We start from the raw sequence: 20769 nt of genomic DNA, 5'->3' as shown, positions 1-20769 counted from the left end.
GTAAAAATATCAAGTTTTTTTATTCAATTTTATTTTATTTGTTTTTATTTTCTTTTATTTCATTTTATTTTATTTTTTATGTCACTTTTTTGCATTTAGAAGTAAAAATATCAAGTTTTATTTTATTTTATTTTAATTTTTTTTATTTTATTTTGTTTTGTTTTATTTTATTTTATTTTAACCCAACCACCATCACCCCTAGTGGGGACATTTTTTTTGTTGTTGTCATTTTATCTTTTCTTTTTTTTTCTCTTTCTCTTTTTTTCTCATAATTAATACTAATAATTTTATCATTTTTTTTTAATTTAATTTTATTTTTTTCACTTTTTTGCATTTAGAAGTAAAAAATATCATTTTTTTTATTTTATTTTATTTGTTTTTCTCTTCTTTTCTTTCATTTTATTTTATTTTATTTTATTTTTTATTTCACTTTTTTGCATTTAGAAGTAAAAATATCAAGTTTTATTTTATTTTATTTTAACCCAACCACCACCATCCCTAGTGGGGACATTTTTTTGTAGTTTTATCTTTTCTTTCTCTCTCTCTCTCTCTCTCTCTCTCTCTCTCTCTCTTTTTCTCATAATTAATACTAATTATCATCATTTTCTTTCTTTTCTTTTCTTATTTTTCATTTTTTTTGCATTTAGAAGTGGAGCTCAGTGTACACAGGTGGTGATTGCATACAACACAACCAATACACAAACAAACGGCACCACTCCATCATCACAACAAACAAAACGCAATGAAACACCAAAATGTACCTCACACAACAGGTCCAAATAGCCATACAATTTTCATATAGGCATAACAATATTCCAAACTAGCTCAACCGCAACAAGTACAAGACACAGAGACAGTCACTGTTTTCAGTTAGGCCACATATCTTTTCTCACCACCCCTCAGCTTCAATAAACTTTTCCCATCTATCTAAATAACCTGTAAAAACATGAAGTTTGTGGAGTGCAACAGGTAAAAAAAGTGCAAGTAGTGGAAGGTGCAAAGTGCAACAGTAAGAGGTGGATTATAGCTGATGGTAAATGGCTGCAGTCACCTTGGGAATAAAGGAGCCTTGAGCTCTGCACTGCTGTCAAAGTTAAGTGAGCTTTAAGCTTGTCAACAAAGGAGTCATTCAAATGAATAGGTGGTTGTGTCTTTTTTATTTTAACATGTTTTTGGTGAAATTAATAGATCACCACATTTCATGTATCTGATGGACTGAAATTTGTGTTTTGACTCTGTCTCCTCAGGTGTACACAACGTCCAACCCCAATGGGGCGACCACAGGGAAAACCTTCAAGGTTCACCTTCAGCTCTGGGACACAGCTGGACAGGAGAGGTGGGCTGCTCGTTACACTGGACTGGGTTTTTTTTTTCTTAAACATGACAACTACAGTTTACACACTTCTCTATCCTGAGTCTGCTGTTTCAAAATCTGCTCACAGTTCTCTCTACCAACATGTCAGAAGCTTTTACTTTAACGAGGGAAATAATTCCTGAATGGGTTTGGATTTTTTTGTAGCAAAATGTAGCCGTTGCCTTCGAATTCACAGTAATTTTGTGTTAAGTTTGGTGTTTAATGTAAATTTAACGTTATTTTAATTTCAAATAAATGTTTTTGAAGTGGTGGTCACTGCAGTTGTAGTAGTTCAACGGTGAAGTGACTGTCTGTATTGACATTAAAGGAACACTTCAGCCTCTAAAAGGCCATTTGTATTTCAGTTAATCACCCTGTATTACGTTGAATTTGTGAAGAAAACTCTCAAAATATGTTCTCACTTTTTGGATTCCTCCTTCACTGGAAACAGTCCCAGATAATGCGGTGAAGTCACTAAACTTGGAGACGACACATCGTAAGGGCATGAATATTCTTTAGTATCCTGGGTCCAAACACAACCCGCTCCCCGTGACACTGTGGACGCCGCCATTGTTGTTGTTGCTTGCCGGCCAGCTTGTCAGTGTTGCCAGATCTTGGGAGAGAAACAAGCAACCAGGGCTATGGAAACAAGCCCAAAAGAAGCGACTTTCATGCGTTTAAATAACTTATTAGACGGATATATAAAGAGAGAAAGGTGACATTTAGAGAGCAAGCCCAAATAAGCAACTTCACTTTAGAAACAAGCCCAAAGTCGCGGCTAATAAGCAGACCTGGCAAGTGACAACCCTGCAGCTTGTCCTCCTCACATTCCTTCCGTCCTCCTGCGTGCTGACGTGGGACGTATCCCGCCTCTCATTGGCTGATGCTCTCAGTCATGTCAGATTTCTCCAGTTTTCTAGCATATCAGATATCCAGTCCCAGCAGCTCTCAGTGAGGTAAAATTACAGTTTAAGTCTAAGAGAGCTTCGAAAAGATTCACTTTCATGTCAGTTCCCCATTGGAAAAAAATTAGTGAGTGTACGACTGGATAAGTTAGACTTGAGATAAGCAAAGTGTCCTTCACAAATTCAACGTAACAGCGGGTAAGTAACTGATAAACCAATGGTCATTAGCAGGGTGAGGTGCTCCTTTAAAGGGAAACCCTGAGTGTCCCCAGAAATACAAAGTCACTAAGTTTTTCCCCAGCAAGTTTGAGAGTGAGAAGCTGAACTCCTTCAAAGTGTGTCTTGATGTGAAGAAGATATGAAAACTTAAAAGGGAGAATGTTTTGAGGTCTGCTAAATGATTGATTGACAGGCAATATTGCATTTCATATCTGCAGTCAGGCTTTAAAATGTCACTCGTTACTCTGTGGCTATTCTGGTTGAATCTAGGGAAAAGATACCTTTCACTTGAACGCTAAATTTCAGTAATGTCAAATCCCGTTTTGACAAAGATTGTAAAACGATCGAGGTCGTTGTTGAAATCGAGCATGAAAATCACACTGAATGGTTCGTCAGAGAAACAACGGATTCATATCATTGTTTGTTTGCGTGTCTCCGTGCCTCCTTGTCTGTATTTACAGCATGTGTCAATCATGTGTGCATGTGTGTGGTCTCTAATTGGAACTGGCCTTGATCTGTTGAATCTGTTTATAAAGGCCTGACAGTGACTCATGGCAGGATGAGTCAGTGTTAGTTACATAATTTTAACTTCATTTCTTCAGCCCAGTGTAACGGAACAATCCCTATTTTCATAAACTGATCCCTGTGATCCTCTAATGGAGCACCCAGTCATTATTCCACCTATGTGATCAGCTCGTCAGACTGTTTGCTATGGAAACACCGCCGATATCGGCTGCTTTGTCCTGATTGTTTGAGTAATACATATTTGCAGATAAAGCTTTAAAAGTAATGTTTACACAGAGTTATGTTCCTCGCTGGTGTCACACCCAGAAGCCCAGTGTGCCACAGAACATACAAACTGGGGAAGTCCCATTACTAACTGTTGTGGATACAAACAGCAGCATCTGTTTTATCCATTGTAGATTTTCATTAATTAAAGAAACAGCGTGTAAGAATTAGAGACATGAAGTGGTGAGGATTACAGATTGCAACCAGCGAAGCTTCTTCCGATTAGAGTACCTCCAATGTTCATTGTTCAAGAGATTTTTAGTGGCATTTAAATTACCCGCAGAGTCCCCCTCCTCTACAGAACAAATGGACCAGGTAATTAAAACCAGTAAAAAAAAACACCGAATTAGGCAGTTTCACTTTACAATTCAGTGTTTCTCCTGGACTGTTTGGCACATCACAGACGGGTGTCTCGCCCAGCACCTGCTATGTGTGCTCACCTTTTTTCTCTGATAACTTCAGATCCAGACGTTGGAGAGGTGTTTGCCAGGAGCTGAATTATCTGCTTAGGTTTCTATCTTTACAAAACAAACAGACTTGGTGATTTAAACCAGTGAATGCGCTGAATAAAGCAGTTTCACATTAATACAAGGTGTCAGTCTATCAAAGCTGCCTCATATTAGATAAATGGCTGTTATTCCCCCACAGTGGTCAGGTGGAAATCGGTTTGGATGGGACCAGATGTACCTGCCAGAGCAAATTAAACATGAGCTGGCAGATTCGTCTGGTTCCCAGTTTTTTATGCAGTTCTATTTTGGCTTTTTTTCTTTATTGGATAAAGTAGTCAAGGTGTGAAAGAGGGAGGGAAGGAGGGGATGACATGCAGCAAAGGGCCACAAGATGGAATCAAGCCTGTGGCTGCCGCGGGAAGGACATTGCCTCCCTTTTTCCACTAAGCCATCAGGCTACCCAGGTTTTATACATTTAAATGTGCACTGAGATTTTTTGGCCACTTGTGGGGGGTGGAAAACAGCTTTAAACCCAACACTGACACTTGATATGCTGAACTTGTTCGCAAACAGTTGCATATTTATACATTCTGTAGATACAGAACAACATTGCATTGCCTGATGCATGTAAGTTCAATATTCACTCTCCTTTTAGCTCTGTTTTGGTCTCCACCAACTCCTGATAGAAAAATCTGTTTCTTTAGCTGCTAAATGTTTCTCTATATTCACCATTTAGTCTCTAACTTTGTCTGTCTGCTGTCTGGTGCTGGGCAGGAAGAGTACAGTGGGTTCCTGTAATGCATATTCTCTAAAAGAAAAAAAAAAAAAAAAAGAAGCTAGAAACAACAATGAGACTGAATCAGAAATGTAAAGTTGAAGGCTTGATGACCAAAACAATGAGTTAAGAGACGAGAGGAACTGCAGAGTCGGGTGATGATTCTTTGTGGGTGTGTCACCAAAGCCCTTTTTCGATAGGAATTGTGCAAATTTGCAGGAAAGCCCGATCAGTCTTTTTTCAGCATTGGCCGTATAAAAACAAAATCAGGGAGTGCAGCAAAATGCCACCTACCTAATTTTGTTTATACAGAATGCGCCTTTTTCGGGGCAATGGGGAACGTGAGCAACTAACAAAACGTGTAACTCAGCGTGTGACGTAAACAGTGATGTGGGAGGGAAGCCGCGGCTGGTCAGTCCTTCAGCGATTCTCTCATAAGTCGGCCCGTTCTTCACCGTCCCGTCATCTGATGGTTAATGGCCTCTTACATTGCGAGGGCAAGGAGGGCGCGCAATTCCTTGTCTCCCCAGTTGCTCATCTTTACAGTGTCTGTCAGGTTTGTATTTCCCTCTTGCTACTAGCTGCTCGCTAATTCCTGCTATCAGCTGTTTCCTGTTTGTCCACCGCCAGTGGGTCACACGTGCGGCGTCATCAACAGCTCCTCCCACAAGTCATCAACAGCCCCTCCGCCGGTGGCTTAGTGGCTAGAGCAGGCGCCCCATGTACAAGGCTGTTGCTGCAGGGGCCTGGGTTCGACTCCAGCCTGTGGCCATTTCCTGCATGCCACTCCCCCTCTCTCTCCCCCTTCACACTTGTCTGTCCTGTCAATGAAAGGCTAAAATGCCCCCCAAAAAAATCTTTAAAAAGAAAAAAACATAACAAAACTATCTCAAAACATCTGTTTACAATCTCACACAACTCGTGCAGTATAATCCAAGTCTCATTTATCCAGTTATATGCTCAGTACTTCCCAAACAGACAGCCCTTTCTGATGGGTAACTGAACTAAATGCTCTCTTCAAAGCCAGACTCCAATGACAAAAACAGTAATTTTACCTCACTGATCATGGAAGTTGCTGGAACACCATTGCCGTGATCAGCAGTTATTTTGTGACTTTGGTGTTTTAGATGGTTAGTTCAGATTCACTAAAGTCACGTAATAATACAAAAAAACTGACTGATTGAGGCAGCAGTAGAGCAGCTCCCATGTTCTGTGAGGTAAAATTACTGTTTTCGTCAATGGAGTCTGGCTTTGAAAAGAGCAGAGATAAGTTTAACTTTTAGTTCATTTCAGTTGAATGTGAGAAAAACAAAATTTTCTTCACAAATTCAGTGTAACAGGGTGAATTATTTATATATCAGTGTTCATTTTGGGGGGGTTAAGTAACAGCGGCTGAGAGACCTGTCAATCAAGCATACATCCAAACAAACATACCATTGTTTGCTACCTTAATATCTTCATGCTGAATTTTAAAAATCACCACCAAGACAAACATTAGAAGAAGTCAAATTAAATACACATGAAATAATACATTTATTTAATATCTCATCAGAGAAACTGTTTTGTTTTTTCAACCTACTCCTGTATTGTCTGAGTTTCCCTCGCAGCACAGGAACTGCAGCTTCAGACATTTCAGCTCTGACTTCAAATCTCAGATGTGATATTTATATTTCTTCTGGTGTGTGTGTGTATGTTCCAGGTTCCGCAGCCTGACAACGGCGTTCTTCAGGGATGCCATGGGGTTCCTGCTGATGTTTGATCTCACCAGCCAGCAGAGCTTCCTCAATGTCAGAAACTGGATGAGTATGTTGCTCACATTACGTTTTCTTTATGTTTAGAAATCTGAACTGTTTCAGCTTGAGGTCTGCTTCTGATTTCTCCATGAAAACATTACTCTGCAGCGCCAACAGTGGTCAAAAGGGGACATTGACGTTTTTATTTCATTTGTTGTTTATTTGTTCTTACTTCCAGGCCAGCTACAGGCCAATGCCTACTGCGAGAATCCAGATATTGTGTTGGTAGGAAACAAGGCGGACCTGGCCGACCAGAGGGAGGTCCAGGAGAAACAGGCCAAGGAGCTGGCTGATAAATATGGGTAAGTTTGTTTTTCATCTACAGTATTTGATGCAGCTGTTGTGCTATTTATCAGTCTAGACTGTTTTGGTGTGAGTGGGTGAGTGTTGGAGATATCGGTCGTAGAGCTGTCTGCCTTCTCACCAATCAAAGCGCCAAAAAATACATTTGAAAACTCAACAGCAATGTCTCTTTCCAGCACTCACAATCCAGTTAACGAAGATATTCCAAACCCTTTTTGTGAGCAGTTTCATGTAGGACTTTTTCTTTCTACCGAACTACACCCCTGCCAATGATATCACCTCACAGAAGGAAGCGTGTATCTACTGCTAGCTCACCTAGCACCACTGGGCTAGTTAACGTTACAGCTCAGATGAAGAGGGCACACATAATGTTTACACCTTGCGCTGTTTAGTCTGTGCTGTTGCTTCAATAAAAACTTAAATGACAACAAGGAACAAAAACAACAAAACAACAAGCGTGCATCAGACGCATTCAGTGCATTCGGGCCTTCTGCCTTCTGCGTTTTTAAAATTAATCCCATCCGTTTTTGATTGATTTCAGTTCATTTCACTGAAAGTATTATTGTAATTTATGTAGATATATCTGTGCATAACAGTCAGCAATAATAGACATTTATTATTTTGTCAAAGCTACATAATTATTGCAAAGTGCACCAATTGCTTATGGAGCCTGTCTGGGAAACAAACACACACAGATGTGGAAACCGGGAGCATAGATTGATGAATCCATCAAAAGGTTAGGGGGATGTTTTGAAGTTTTAGTGACTGTGCATCTGGCTCATAATTTGAAAAAAAGAAAGCAGTATTGCATTGCTGCTCATTAAATTAAACCACAGAAACAACAGTGAATAAATTACACGGCCTTTCCTGTCTATCCCCGACACCTTTTATTCTGAAGATCAGAGTCTCATGTTTCGCCATGAACACACACAAACAACACGCAGTTGTTTTAGATAAAACATAGTTAAAATAATTATGCATACAGTTCAATATTTCACCTCCTGTGTTTGATGTGTTCAGTATGATGGATGTGGAAATAACACTAAACGTACAGTACAGGCCAAAAGTTTGGACACACCTTCTCATTCAATGCGTTTTCTTTATTTTCATGACTATTTACATTGTAGATTCTCACTGAAGGCATCAAAACTATGAATGAACACATGTGGAGTTATGTACTTAACAAAAAAAGGTGAAATAACTGAAAACATGTTTTATATTCTAGTTTCTTCAAAATAGCCACCCTTTGCTCTGATTACTGCTTTGCACACTCTTGGCATTCTCTCCATGAGCTTCAAGAGGTAGTCACCTGAAATGGTTTTCCAACAGTCTTGAAGGAGTTCCCAGAGGTGTTTAGCACTTGTTGGCCCCTTTGCCTTCACTCTGCGGTCCAGCTCACCCCAAACCATCTGGATTGGGTTCAGGTCCGGTGACTGTGGAGGCCAGGTCATCTGCCGCAGCACTCCATCACTCTCCTTCTTGGTCAAATAGCCCTTACACAGCCTGGAGGTGTGTTTGGGGTCATTGTCCTGTTGAAAAATAAATGATCGTCCAACTAAACGCAAACCGGATGGGATGGCATGTCGCTGCAGGATGCTGTGGTAGCCATGCTGGTTCAGTGTGCCTTCAATTTTGAATAAATCCCCAACAGTGTCACCAGCAAAACACCCCCACACCATCACACCTCCTCCTCCATGCTTCACAGTGGGAACCAGGCATGTGGAATCCATCCGTTCACCTTTTCTGCGTCTCACAAAGACACGGCGGTTGGAACCAAAGATCTCAAATTTGGACTCATCAGACCAAAGCACAGATTTCCACTGGTCTAATGTCCATTCCTTGTGTTTCTTGGCCCAAACAAATCTCTTCTGCTTGTTGCCTCTCCTTAGCAGTGGTTTCCTAGCAGATATTTGACCATGAAGGCCTGATTCGCGCAGTCTCCTCTTAACAGTTGTTCTAGAGATGGGTCTGCTGCTAGAACTCTGTGTGGCATTCATCTGGTCTCTGATCTGAGCTGCTGTTAACTTGCCATTTCTGAGGCTGGTGATGAACTTATCCTCAGAAGCAGAGGTGACTCTTGGTCTTCCTTTCCTGGGTCGGTCCTCATGTGTGCCAGTTTCGTTGTAGCGCTTGATGGTTTTTGCGACTCCACTTGGGGACACATTTAAAGTTTTTGCAATTTTCCGGACTGACTGACCTTCATTTCTTAAAGTAATGATGGCCACTCGTTTTTCTTTAGTTAGCTGATTGGTTCTTGCCATAATATGAATTTTAACAGTTGTCCAATAGGGCTGTCGGCTGTGTATTAACCTGACTTCTGCACAACACAACTGATGGTCCCAACCCCATTGATAAAGCAAGAAATTCCACTAATTAACCCTGATAAGGCACACCTGTGAAGTGGAAACCATTTCAGGTGACTACCTCTTGAAGTTCATGGAGAGAATGCCAAGAGTGTGCAAAGCAGTAATCAGAGCAAAGGGTGGCTATTTTGAAGAAACTAGAATATAAAACATGTTTTCAGTTATTTCACCTTTTTTTATTAAGTACATAACTCCACATGTGTTCATTCATAGTTTTGATGCCTTCAGTGAGAATCTACAATGTAAATAGTCATGAAAATAAAGAAAATGCATTGAATGAGAAGGTGTGTCCAAACTTTTGGCCTGTACTGTATGTAATCTGTAGATACATATAAAATTGAGCTTTTCTCTTCCAGTATCTGACGTTCAGAGTGTCCCTCAGCCCCTGATTATTTTTAAGTTCCCCTGAGTTTAAGACAGAGTTTATTACTTCCTGGAACAGGATTCTGTTGCCAGGCAACATCAGACTGCGGTCTTAAGTGGCTGGATTGACACCAGGAAATGATTTTTCTTTAGTTTACAGATCAAAATACAAGTTAAAGTTTGCAGTAGCTCCTTAAAGGGACAGTTCACCCCCAAATTTAAAAAAAAAAACAACGTATTTGTCCTCTTACCTGTGGTGCTATTAGTCCATCTAGATTATTTTGGTGTGAGTTGCCAAGTGTTGGAGATATCGGTCGTAGCTCAGTTGGCTACCTCAGCTTAGCTTATTTTAGCTTAGCTGTCACTGGGCGAGAGGCGGGGTACACCCTGGACAGGTCGCCAGACTATCACAAGGCTGACACACACAGACAGACAACCATTCACACTCACATTCGCACCTACGGCCAATTTAGAGTCACCAATTAACCTGCATGTCGTTGGACTGTGGGAGGAAGCTGGAGTACCTGGAGAAAACCCACGCTGACATGGGGAGGACATGTAAACCCCAAGGTTGAAACACCCCACCAGGTTCAAACCAGGAACCCTCTTGCTGTGAGGCGACAATGCTAACACCTGTACCACCGTGCCGCCATGTCGGTTTGTTTTTATGACTGTTTAGGAGTATGAATTGTGCCTTTAAACCATCTTTTAAAGAAATATTACGTCTTATCGTCCTCAGGATCCCGTACTTCGAGACGAGTGCAGCGACAGGAGCAGAGGTGGACAAGGCGGTGATAACGCTGTTGGACCTGGTCATGAAGAGGATGGAGCAGTGCGTCGAAAAACCACCCGCTGAACCAGCCAATGGGAACGGCGCCACGAAGCTTGGCGATGCTCAGCCGAACGAGAAGAAATGTGCATGCTAGATCAAGAAGGAAATGACCAGTCAGCACTCCTCTGTTGTCTGTCCTTTCTACTTGCCACATACCCTCCTTCTTTTACCTTCTCCTTCTGCCATCTTTGATTGCATGTTTTTTCCATATTCTTTCCTCTCTAAGACACACCATCCTCTGCTCCTCTTTTCTTTGTCTCCTGTCCTTTATTCTTCCTCTCAAACTGTCTGCCACCCTGGCAATGAAACAACCCTGTCTCCCTCTAGTGGATATCCAAGGTAATACAGTCCTCAGCCTGTCTGCCTTTGAGCTCTGTTTGGGTGGAAATTAAAACAGGAGGGGACAGTTTAATCACTGTCAGACACATAATGTGCCTCGTCTAGAACTTGCAGTCTGGGAATTAAGCTCTGCACACTCCCAGTCTGTCTGCTCACAAGTGGTTTAAATGAGTTTAATGGATCTAAACAGGCAGAAAGATGTTGGAAACTTTAATCTGAACTCTTGTCTAATCAGTTCATCACTTGGTAACAGGGCAAAGGTGTTGCCTCCTGTTTAAGGTGTCACTTGATGACTGGGCCACAGAGAATTTAGCATCAGGCTGTATATATGTGTAAATGAAGTCATGGTCCTCTCCTGAAACTTTTCCTCCTGGACCAGGGTGAGCAGCTGTGTGGTTTTGTTTTATTTTTATTCCTGCTTCACACTTTGATGCTGTACCCATATTAGCCACAAGCAGTTTTTTTCTGGGCATTTGCTTAAAATGCACCAAACTGTGTTTAATATAGTTGGCTGTGGTGTCATGTCAGAAGTCTTTGACACCTGACTGATGCCAAAAACACACCAAGCACTGACGAAGTGAGGCCTGGGCCGAGCTGCCAAGCAATCGACATGGAAAGCCGAGCACAGCCAAACTAAAAGTTGGGGATAGTTTAACTTTAAGCGACGAATTGCAGCTAGTAAGTCTTGTCTTGTAATTATTGCATTCAGCCGCACTTTGCCGCTGTTTAGTGTGCTTTTTGGCTTGACATTGGCATTTGTTAAGCTCATGTCAGCTTGTTAGCCTCTATAGCTTTAGGGTATGTAATAACAGCTTAATCCATAATGAGCTGTGCAGATAAATACTGGGCTTGTGTAACACTTCATATCAGTAACAGTAAATAAAAATACACTACATAGAGATACCTCCAACACAAAGCTAAAGGGGTTAAACAGCCTCAGTGGTGTGTTATTTCTCATAAGCAAACAATCAGAGTAGATTGTTCTGCCTCTGGCCACTTGCTGGTGATTATTATGTATGGCAGTATTATGAATTCATATTTTGGATCAGTACTCTGAATATATTTGTGTTGGCTCATTTGTAAAGCAACCTTGAAATAAATGTTAATACGACAAGCTCAGTTAACTGCAGGAACTCTGCTTCTGTCTCCCAGTGGTCTCACTCGTGGTATTGCTAAGAAAAAAAAAAACCCTGTGGCCAAAAAAGCACTTAACACATAGACCACCATTATAAAAGAGACATCTGACTGCAAACAAGGTCAAATATGACTCCTTCTATTTTGAATTTTTGATCCATGGAGGTTTTATATTTGTAAAACTTTTCTTGAGCTGAGAAAAAAAGCAATTTAAAAATCTGTGACATCATCACAATGTAAAGTCTTTGAGCCAAGAGGGAACTCGCAGAGCCAGTGGGAGAACTGGCACTACTGTGCGTTTTCAGTGGGCCGCATACCTTGGAGTTAAACCAGGGAGGTAGAAACTTTTTTTGGCGTATGTGCCAGGCAAGTGCTATTGGAATGAATAGGCACAATCTTGGCGTGCGGTATCTAGTTTTTATCATACATCTATGGCTTCATTGACTTCCTGTTTGCACATCTGATTAACAGCTGACGAAGCTAGACAGAAACTAGCTAACATAGGGTTTCATTTTTGGCAAGCTCCTAGGAGCAGCGCCGGGCTCTGAAGCCAATTTTACATTGTGGCCAAACCGTAGAATTACAACTTCTGAGTTCATCATGTGGGCCCAAAAAGACTTCTTCCAATAGACTCACATTGGGAAAGTGATTCCTGTAAATCAGTGGATACATTTCTTTTTTTGGAGAATCACAACCTGCGCAAAATGACTCCTTTCATTATTGGGATTTGGTCCTTTCAGTCTGAAAGCATGGCAGAGGGGCCATACGAATAAATAATTTTATCCCGAATCAAGTTAGCAGAGCGCTAAAATGGAAGTCTATAGTGCGGCTGCTTTATGGGCCCAGCAATGCAGAAGCACAGTGTAAGATCTGGGTAATTTTACACACTAAAGTCAAACTTTTTTGGCTTCATGCACAAATTAACTGGACCCCACCTGTGACTCTATATCCACTTTTCTTTATACATCCATGGTGCCTGACAGTGTTTGCAGTGGCTACAAGCATCATGCTTAATTAACCCTTTAAAACCTTGAGCAAATAGGCTTGGTTCCTTTTAAAAACCTGAGAAGAAGGCAATGAGCGATGACAGAAGAAATGACCAAAAAAATTAGCAAGAATTTAGTAAAAAAGAGAAAATTAGTAAAAAATGAAATAAAATAAAGGAAACAAGAAAGACACAAGGAAATTACCTGGAAAAAAAGCTTAAAAATTATAATAATTCTGTAACATAATTTTAATTAAATAATAAAATATACAACAATGATAATTATAAATGTAGTTTTTCCCTTTTTTTAAAAATAATTTTCTAAATCTATTAATTTTTTGCAACTTGTGGAACATTTCTTACCAAGTTGCTTACTGTCTTTTTCCCATGTTTTTGAAAGAAATTGCACCAATTTGCTTGGAGCTCAAATGTTTAAATACTTCTGTAAGGCATCTAGAGCAGCAAAAGAAAAGTGATGTTGTTCCACGTTTCGAAGGGTTACCAAAAGCACCTGATGAGTGTTTCAGAGTAAAATTATTTTTGCAGTATCAGATATGGGAAGACATTAAAAAGAGAAAAAATTATCAGTCTTCTCACCTCACTACCAGCATCTTATCCAGGCTAGCTACGAACTAGGTGGGTGTGGCCGTTAAGTTGTTGCTTTCTATGCCGATGATTCAAGTTTTCTTTGAATTCTGTGTTTCTATCTGACTTTTGATGCCAGAACAATAGCATGTGGTTCGTTTAGCTAATGTCACACCCTGCTGTGCTACAGGACTGCCATATGATTGATCAGAAATAGCATTGTTTGGATACTTGGACACACAACTGCTGTCTGTTTGCAGCCCTGTTATTTATACTTTGCGTTTGCACAGCTAACTCTTCCATTAGACCTCCATGATGGCGTCAGACCTGCAGGTAATATACCATTCATACTGTAGGTGATGAATATGGGTACAGCATGGCAAATGTGAAGCGGAGAAACAAAAAAAACTGTATGTCATGAATAGAGTGTCCTTGACCAGGATAGAGATATTGTTCCAAACTGATCTACTGCCTTGGCTTTTAAAGCGTTATTCCACTGATGCAGAACAGACTTTGATCTCTGTGGGAGTTTGAGATAAGTCAGCTAAATATATCAGCTGCTCTGGGGAAGCAGTGTTACTCTGATTAGCTAACATTTACAGAACATGAAATAATAGTAAAATGGTATATAAGTCAACATAAATGATTGTATGAGGGGGGAGGATGATTATATCTAATCAACATCATTACGCTTATTGCGGGGTGATGTTAGCTTTTCAGAGCAGCTGTGGCTCTCTCATCTCTTTATAACAGATAATCGGACAAAGTGAAATATCGCTTCAAGGCCCCATACGTGACCAATGTTGTTAGAATATAAAGTGACCAATTATTTATATTAAAAGAAATGTAAAACATAGATTATTATTGTCAATTTTTTGTCATATCCTTCACATCTCACACAGTTTTTTTTTTCTTTTCATGTTCGTCAAGATTTGTTGGTCGGTTTGTTTGTTTTTTCATTGCTGTAGTGCTCTTAAGCTTGGTTGTCAAATTAACCCAAAAATTACCAATTTATTAACAAAATGAAGAAAATACACTATTATAAACTCTTGAAGAAGTATAGTAAAAGTTGTTATGAAGACTTTTTTTGTTTCAACACTTGAAGTAACTGTGGACCAAGTTGTTGTGTTTTGTTGCTTAAGACTTTATTGTTTTTTCATTGCGTACCGGACCATTTAACAGTTGCTGTGCAGAAAACCAGAGAGTGGTTAGTATTGTTGCCTCACTGCAAGAGGTTTCTGGGTTTAAACCTACTGTTCGTCCTGGGTCCTTATGTCTGGAGTTTGCATGTTCTCCCCATGTTGGTGTGGGTTTTCTATGGGTGGTTGGGCTTCCTCGCACAGTCCAAAGACATGCAGGTTAGGTCGATTTGGGACTTTAAATTGCCCTCATGTGTGAATATGAGCGTGAATCGTTGTCTGTCTCTAAAGCCCCATTTCCACCAAACTCTTTTGGTTTGGTACCTTTGGATCCAAAAGTAACCCTTCAGACATGGTACCTACACCCTAGTGTTTCCACTGCAAACAGTATTCTTAAATGTGGGCGGGGTTGTTGTCACTCACTGCTCCATCCAGCACTCACTGTATTTCCTCATTATCAGTGACACAGATGGAAGTCTACACCTTGTTTATCGTCCACAGAATGAGGCTGCACGCTGACATTTTCTGAACGAAATAGAACAGGCTGCAGTGAGAGTCTCTCTCCATGGGAAATTTGTGCATTTAGTCCTTCTCAAGCAAGCTTGAGGGTTTAGTGTTGCAGAGCCCACAGGAGCGACACTCCGCAAGGCTTTTTTTTTCCCTCCAAGTTATTTTTCTCTCCGACTCCAGCTGCTGCAAGAGGCAGCAAAACATCCTTTTATTTTATAGTTGCAGTTTACTAATGAAACTCTCCACGGTATGAACAGTGGTTACATGAGCCTCAAAACCAGCCACAACTCAACCCTGAGCAGAGTGACCGTCCTCTATTGACCAATCAACAGACTGCAGTGTTCACAGCTCCACCTTTTAGTACCAGATCTGTGTGCTAGGTACCCCAACAGAGGGGTGTCCAAAAATGGGGACGGTTCCTTTGGTACCATCCACAACTTTTCATAGTGGAAACGGAGAAAAAAGCGTATCGATCTGAACTGAACCGTACTGCTCGGTGGAAACGGGGCTTTTGTGTCATCCCTGTGATAGCCTGGCAACTTGTCCAGGGTGTACCCCACCTCTTGGTCAGTGTCCACTGGGATCGGCTTCAGTGCCCCCCGCGACCCTGTAAAGGATAAGTGGTGACAGATAATGGATGGATAGATGGACGAACAGAAAACCTTATGAAATCACAGCATACTGAAACAAAATTCTACTGAGTTCAGTTTTGTACCATGATGCTACGCTTGAGCACAATGTGCAACATTCGTCTTTAGAAGCCAGTTGATTTAAATTTGCAAAAAAAAAAATCCTAGTCATTAAAATGTCAAAAATCTTAAAGCTTAAAGTCCGATGTGATCTCTTTGTTTGTAGTGCAACTCAACAGTTTTCCTTTCATAGTGTAATACCTTGATCTGCCTTACTTCATAAAAAAAATCTTGAGCCCAGTTGAGGTGCACCAGAAACAAGGGAAATGATCTTTTTGCTTGCCACCTGCTGGCAGCTAAATCCTTATTCTGTCCTTTAGTGAGCCAAAGGGAGGTGTTACATAGCAGTCCCAACTCACAGCTGCATAATAGAAGGATTACTGCAGGTTGGTTTTCAAAGTGTACTGAAACCAGGGGCTGCCAAATGGGTCTGCAGTCATGTTTAGTATACTGTAAGTGTGACTTATTAATGGCAAAACACATTGTAACATTTAGAATGTTAGCATTTGACTAAATTACTTTTTTATCAGTAATATTTTCAGTATTGTGCTCGCTGGATTTATCAACAAAAAAAAAAAATCTGAGGTTAAAGTGTTGTAGAGCTTTGGCTTTAGCTCATTGTCACCTGTATTTAATCTACCAGTGTGCCAAATAAAAAAAGGAAACACCACAAACAAGCGTTTGTTTTCGACAAACCTGAACCTCATTCACACAGAGAAAAACTGCCTTCACAAGTAGAAAAATGTTTTTATTTTGTGTGGGGCTTTTTGTCACCTGCCAACATTTGATCTCAGTGCCATATTTAACAATCACTGCTGTTTGATTTTAGTTTAATTAAAATATGAATTTGCTGACGGTAAAGACATAAAGAGCTGGCTCACATTATAACCTTCTCTCCCAGATACTAAGCAGCATAACTGCTGTGAGATCCCCAGAAATGCTGTATCATAGGTTTTGTTTTATTTGCTTATTTCAGCTTGTTATCTGCCATTTTTGTTTTTCATGTTGGTCTTAAAAAAATTATTGAATCATAATGTACAGGTTACATATTTCTAAACACTTGCTGTACAGAAGCAGCTTAGTTTAATCCTCTTACCACATGTTTTATTTTTATTATGTTTGCTTCCTTTGCTCCAAATTAATTCATTAAGAAAGTCCTGTGAACAGTTAAGCAAGTGGTATTTCAGTAGAATTGTATCTTTAAGACTAAGGGCCCTGAAACACCAAACTGTTGGTTAATGTTGGGTCATCAAGGAACGTCTGTCGCCATAGTTTTTGTGGTATGTCCCATGTCGTTGCCACTAGTAGCTCCTTGTCGGCTGTTTCTCTGCTGATTAAGCATGTTGAATCAGTGACGGGTCTGGCTTAGCCCACCAAGGAGTGAAATAACTCTGATTGGCAGTTCAGCTCAGTGCACGAGAAGAGAAACAGAAGTGAGGAAAGTAAACAAAAAAATAAAATCAAGAGGGCTCTTTAGCAGAAAAGGTTTGTTATTGTGTTACTGATCACTAGTGCAGAGTAAATATCATTTGTTCTTTGGACATCGGGTTGTGTTGTTAATATGCTAATTGGCTAACTAACGTCTTGAATCCGTCCTTTTGATCTTCCACTTTCCCTTTTTGGGCCACTAATACAGACTGCCACCAGCTGGTATGGAGAGTTATTTCTTCTCACACAGGCACAGAGCATACGTTCTAGTTGGCCATTGGCTGTGGTCTTGGTGGTGTGTTCAAGTACAACTTTTTGATCAAGACACAGGCATCGTGAGGTGTGCGACAGTCGGCCTTTGTTGCCTCTAGTTCTTGGCCGTAGTTCAGGGTGTCTGGGCCTTTAGATTTTAGAGATACAGTAGTTAAAGCAGCAGTGACTGAAACTGTTTGTTTTTTTACCACTTGGGGGCAGCAGAACAAGCTGAAAATGCAGCATTGACATAGTATCACCTTACAAAGTTGTTATGCATTTTCATCCCATTAGAGGTTTGAGTGCTTCTGATAAATCTAAGTCCAATGTTCACTCCCTCCTTTTAGCTTTTTAGCTCTGTTTTGGTCTCCACCAACTCCTGAGAAAAATGTCTGGCATTTTAGCTACTGGATATTCCACTCATGTCGCCAGCTAGTTGCTAACTTTGTCTGTCTGTTGGTGGTGGACAGATAGTGAACAGCGGGTTTATCAAAGCTTATTTGCTGCTAGAGAGGAGTTTGGTGAGACTGAACCATACACTAAATGTGCAGTAAAACCAAAACAGTAAGCTAAAAGAAGCTAAAACGCTCTGTACCCTGCAGCATAATTTTTATTATCATGTTCACCTTCACATTACACAATCCATTATTACTATGTGCAGGTTTATTTCCCATACATGTTGTTAAAGTCTTAAAGCTTAAAAAATGTTGATTTCATTAAAGCCACTCATCAGGTGTGTAACTTTTTCTCAGTTTCTGAAAAGTTTCCATGTTTTTGGTAAAAGTTTGTTGACCCCATTAAAGTACTGGTCTGTAAACATAATGCAGCCTTATTGACCAAGATGACTGGCAACTAATTAATTCATTCTAATTAATCATAAAAAAGTATGAATTCTTTGAGATCTGGATGACCCCTCCGATCAAATAAAGCAAGAACACAAAATTAATCCCAAAAAAAGCATCAACAGCATCAAGTTAACAGTGGTTTTTATACTGTGTGAGACTTTGAGGCTGCGGTTCAGGTAGTAAAACAATTACGTTCTATGTCTTTTTTCTAAGCACTCTTCCTTGACCTCAATAGAAAACGCCATGAGATCAATGTAAGATGTGAAGGAGAATCCATCTGCCCTTACAGTAGGCTACGTAACTATGTGACGGCAGATGTTATTGACGCAGGTCACTTTAAATGTTGCTGCCTCAAGGTCTTGGACAGCATTATGTCCTTTCCTTTTCTGTAGGATGGTCCAGTGTACCTTGTGCTAAAGGAGAAGAAAGAAAGCATTGAAGCACCTTTCTTACATATTTAGAGAACTTGACAAGCACTTGACCAGCCCAGTCGCTAGAAGAAAATGTTGGCATTGTAGGAGATGGTGAATGACGTCAACTAAGCAAGATGCTTCTGTAGACCACTGTTTGAAACCAACAAACAACCACACAGGTTATCTTATGGCAATGCTTCATAGTGTTTCCACCAGTGTTTGTGGCACTGAACCTGGGTGTTTTGATGGCACATTGTAGCATTTCCCAGTTGTGTCAGAGCCACTGAATCTCAAGGTTTTTCACCGACACATTCTAGTGTTTCCCAGTGGTGTTTGTGGTATTGGAGCTTGGTATTTTTTACCAACACCATGCTGCTTTTGAGCCACCAAACCTGGGTGTCTCTCACCAACACACTGCGGCATTTCTCGGCAGTATTTGTGGCACTGAATCTGGATGGTTTTTACCAACACATTGTGGCGTTTGAGCTACTGAACATGGGTGTTCTCACTGAAACATCACAGTGTTTCCCAGCACCGTTTTAGCCACTGAACCTGGGTGTTTTAATCGACACATCACAGTGTTTCCCAGCTGCATTCATGGCACTGAACCTGAGCGTTTTTCACAGACACATTGCGGCATTTCCCGACAGCATTTGTGGTAACAAACCTGGGTGTTTTCCACTGACACATTGTGGCGTTGAAGAGACTGAACATGGGTGTTCTCACCGAAACATCACAGTGTTTCCCAGCAGCATTTGGGCCACCAAACCTGGGTGTTTTTTAGCCAACACATTGTGGCGTTTCCAAGTGGCATTTTTGCCTCCAAACCTGGGTGTATTTCAGTCACCTGTCCCTGCTTTTCCAATGGCTTTTGTGCCACCAAACATGGATACTCTAAGCCAAAAAATGATCTTAACCAAGTAGTTTTTGTGCCTAAACCTAGCAACACCTTCACCACACTGTTGTTGATAAAGGTAAAGTTTCAGCATATCGGCTACAAAACAATTTACACATGTAATGTATCTGTGGTTTTCAGAAATGTCAGTGTGTTTCTGCAATTTGGTCGTAGATACTCGACTGTCCTTTCAATCAGTTCGGAGCCTTCCTAAGCAAAGAAGACTAATGACTGCAGCCCGAGTCCAGATACCAGTGCACCTCACTTCTAGATAGCCAACCATTTTCCTTAACATACTGAACCAATGCCTTTTATTGTGACAATCTTCCCAACCAATTCGTCAGCTTTTATCTGAACCTTTCCTGTTATGTTGCTCATCATTTTAAATATTTTTTTTGTCCTCTGATGCCTTTCTGCTTAAATTCAGTTATGCCACACGTCAGGTGTATCTGACATGTACTGATAATACATTTATTCTCTCTTGTCTCAAATCATGTTTTTCTTCTAACATCTCTTCCATAAATCTTAAATGGTTTTTGGTAGTTTTTGAATTCACTTTGAAAGTTTACACTGTTTGAAGAGTCATGTTGTGCCTGTTATTAACTTTTCTGTCTGATCCTACAGTTTGTGAGCTACTGAATATTTTCATGCATTATTGATTACAAAACAGAGGCAAAAGAGACCTGAAGTCATGATGTTTTTGTGCCCAATTATATCAAAACAACTAATCAATCCAAGTACCTCTAAGAGCTTTTATTTTTGGAAATCCTCTGTGTGAATTCTCTCTGATGCCTGCGGTTTGTACACGTTTCTTCAGTTTTCACTGCGTGTATTGATGCCTGTGTGTGTTTGTTGGGTTCGTTGCACCGTCAGCATGTTTGACACAATGAGAATGAACTGACCTGTGATGCGTTTAATGTTTATGATGTCAGAGCTGCAAATAAATCTCTGTGTTTGTTTTATCCTGTGTTTTTTTTTTCAGAAGTCTGCCTTGGTTTGGGTTTGATGCAGATCAAAGGCTAAGACGTTTCACATTCTTTGACTGTCGAAATCCGACATGTCGTGTCTGTGTTTGTGATGTATTCACACAGGCTCACTGCAACTTAACCCCAAAACACAGTAGCTATTATATTCTGTTTTGAGCATTCAAAGCTTTAAGGATTACATACTTTAAATTGCGCGAGTACAAAATATGGATCTTGTGCTCATGCATTTTTACCTTGTTCAGGATAATAACTTGTTTGTTATGATCTTGAGTGCATCTTTCACACACTAGATGAGGATCTTGTATGCACAAGATAATATATACATAGGAGTAGGAGGAGTAATATATAAACATAGGAGTAGATTTGTGCAATATTTAGAATAAGTGCAATAGAATCATGAAAGTAGCAAAGAACTTTTATTTTG

At 40.3% G+C, this 20769-nt stretch overlaps 1 protein-coding gene across 2 annotated transcripts in view; it reads left to right on the top strand.

The window, feature by feature from the left end:
- The window catches only part of LOC117269998 (ras-related protein Rab-27B-like), a 95746-nt gene extending 75425 nt beyond the window's left edge, over nt 1–20321 (top strand). For both annotated transcript variants that reach the window (XM_033647393.2, XM_033647394.2), the window contains exons 3-6: nt 1248–1336; nt 6191–6294; nt 6463–6586; nt 10053–20321. In XM_033647393.2, the coding sequence (XP_033503284.1) occupies nt 1248–1336; nt 6191–6294; nt 6463–6586; nt 10053–10239 (504 nt within the window). In that variant the 3' untranslated portion in view covers nt 10240–20321. The remainder of the gene's footprint in view (nt 1–1247; nt 1337–6190; nt 6295–6462; nt 6587–10052) is intronic.
- Nucleotides 20322–20769: the final 448 nt, after the last annotated feature.

This window comes from Epinephelus lanceolatus, chromosome 19, assembly GCF_041903045.1.
Source record: "Epinephelus lanceolatus isolate andai-2023 chromosome 19, ASM4190304v1, whole genome shotgun sequence".
Classification (NCBI taxonomy): Eukaryota; Metazoa; Chordata; class Actinopteri; order Perciformes; family Serranidae; genus Epinephelus; species Epinephelus lanceolatus.
The sequence above is the reverse complement of the archived record's forward strand: the minus strand, read 5'-3'. Positions and strand labels throughout refer to the sequence as shown.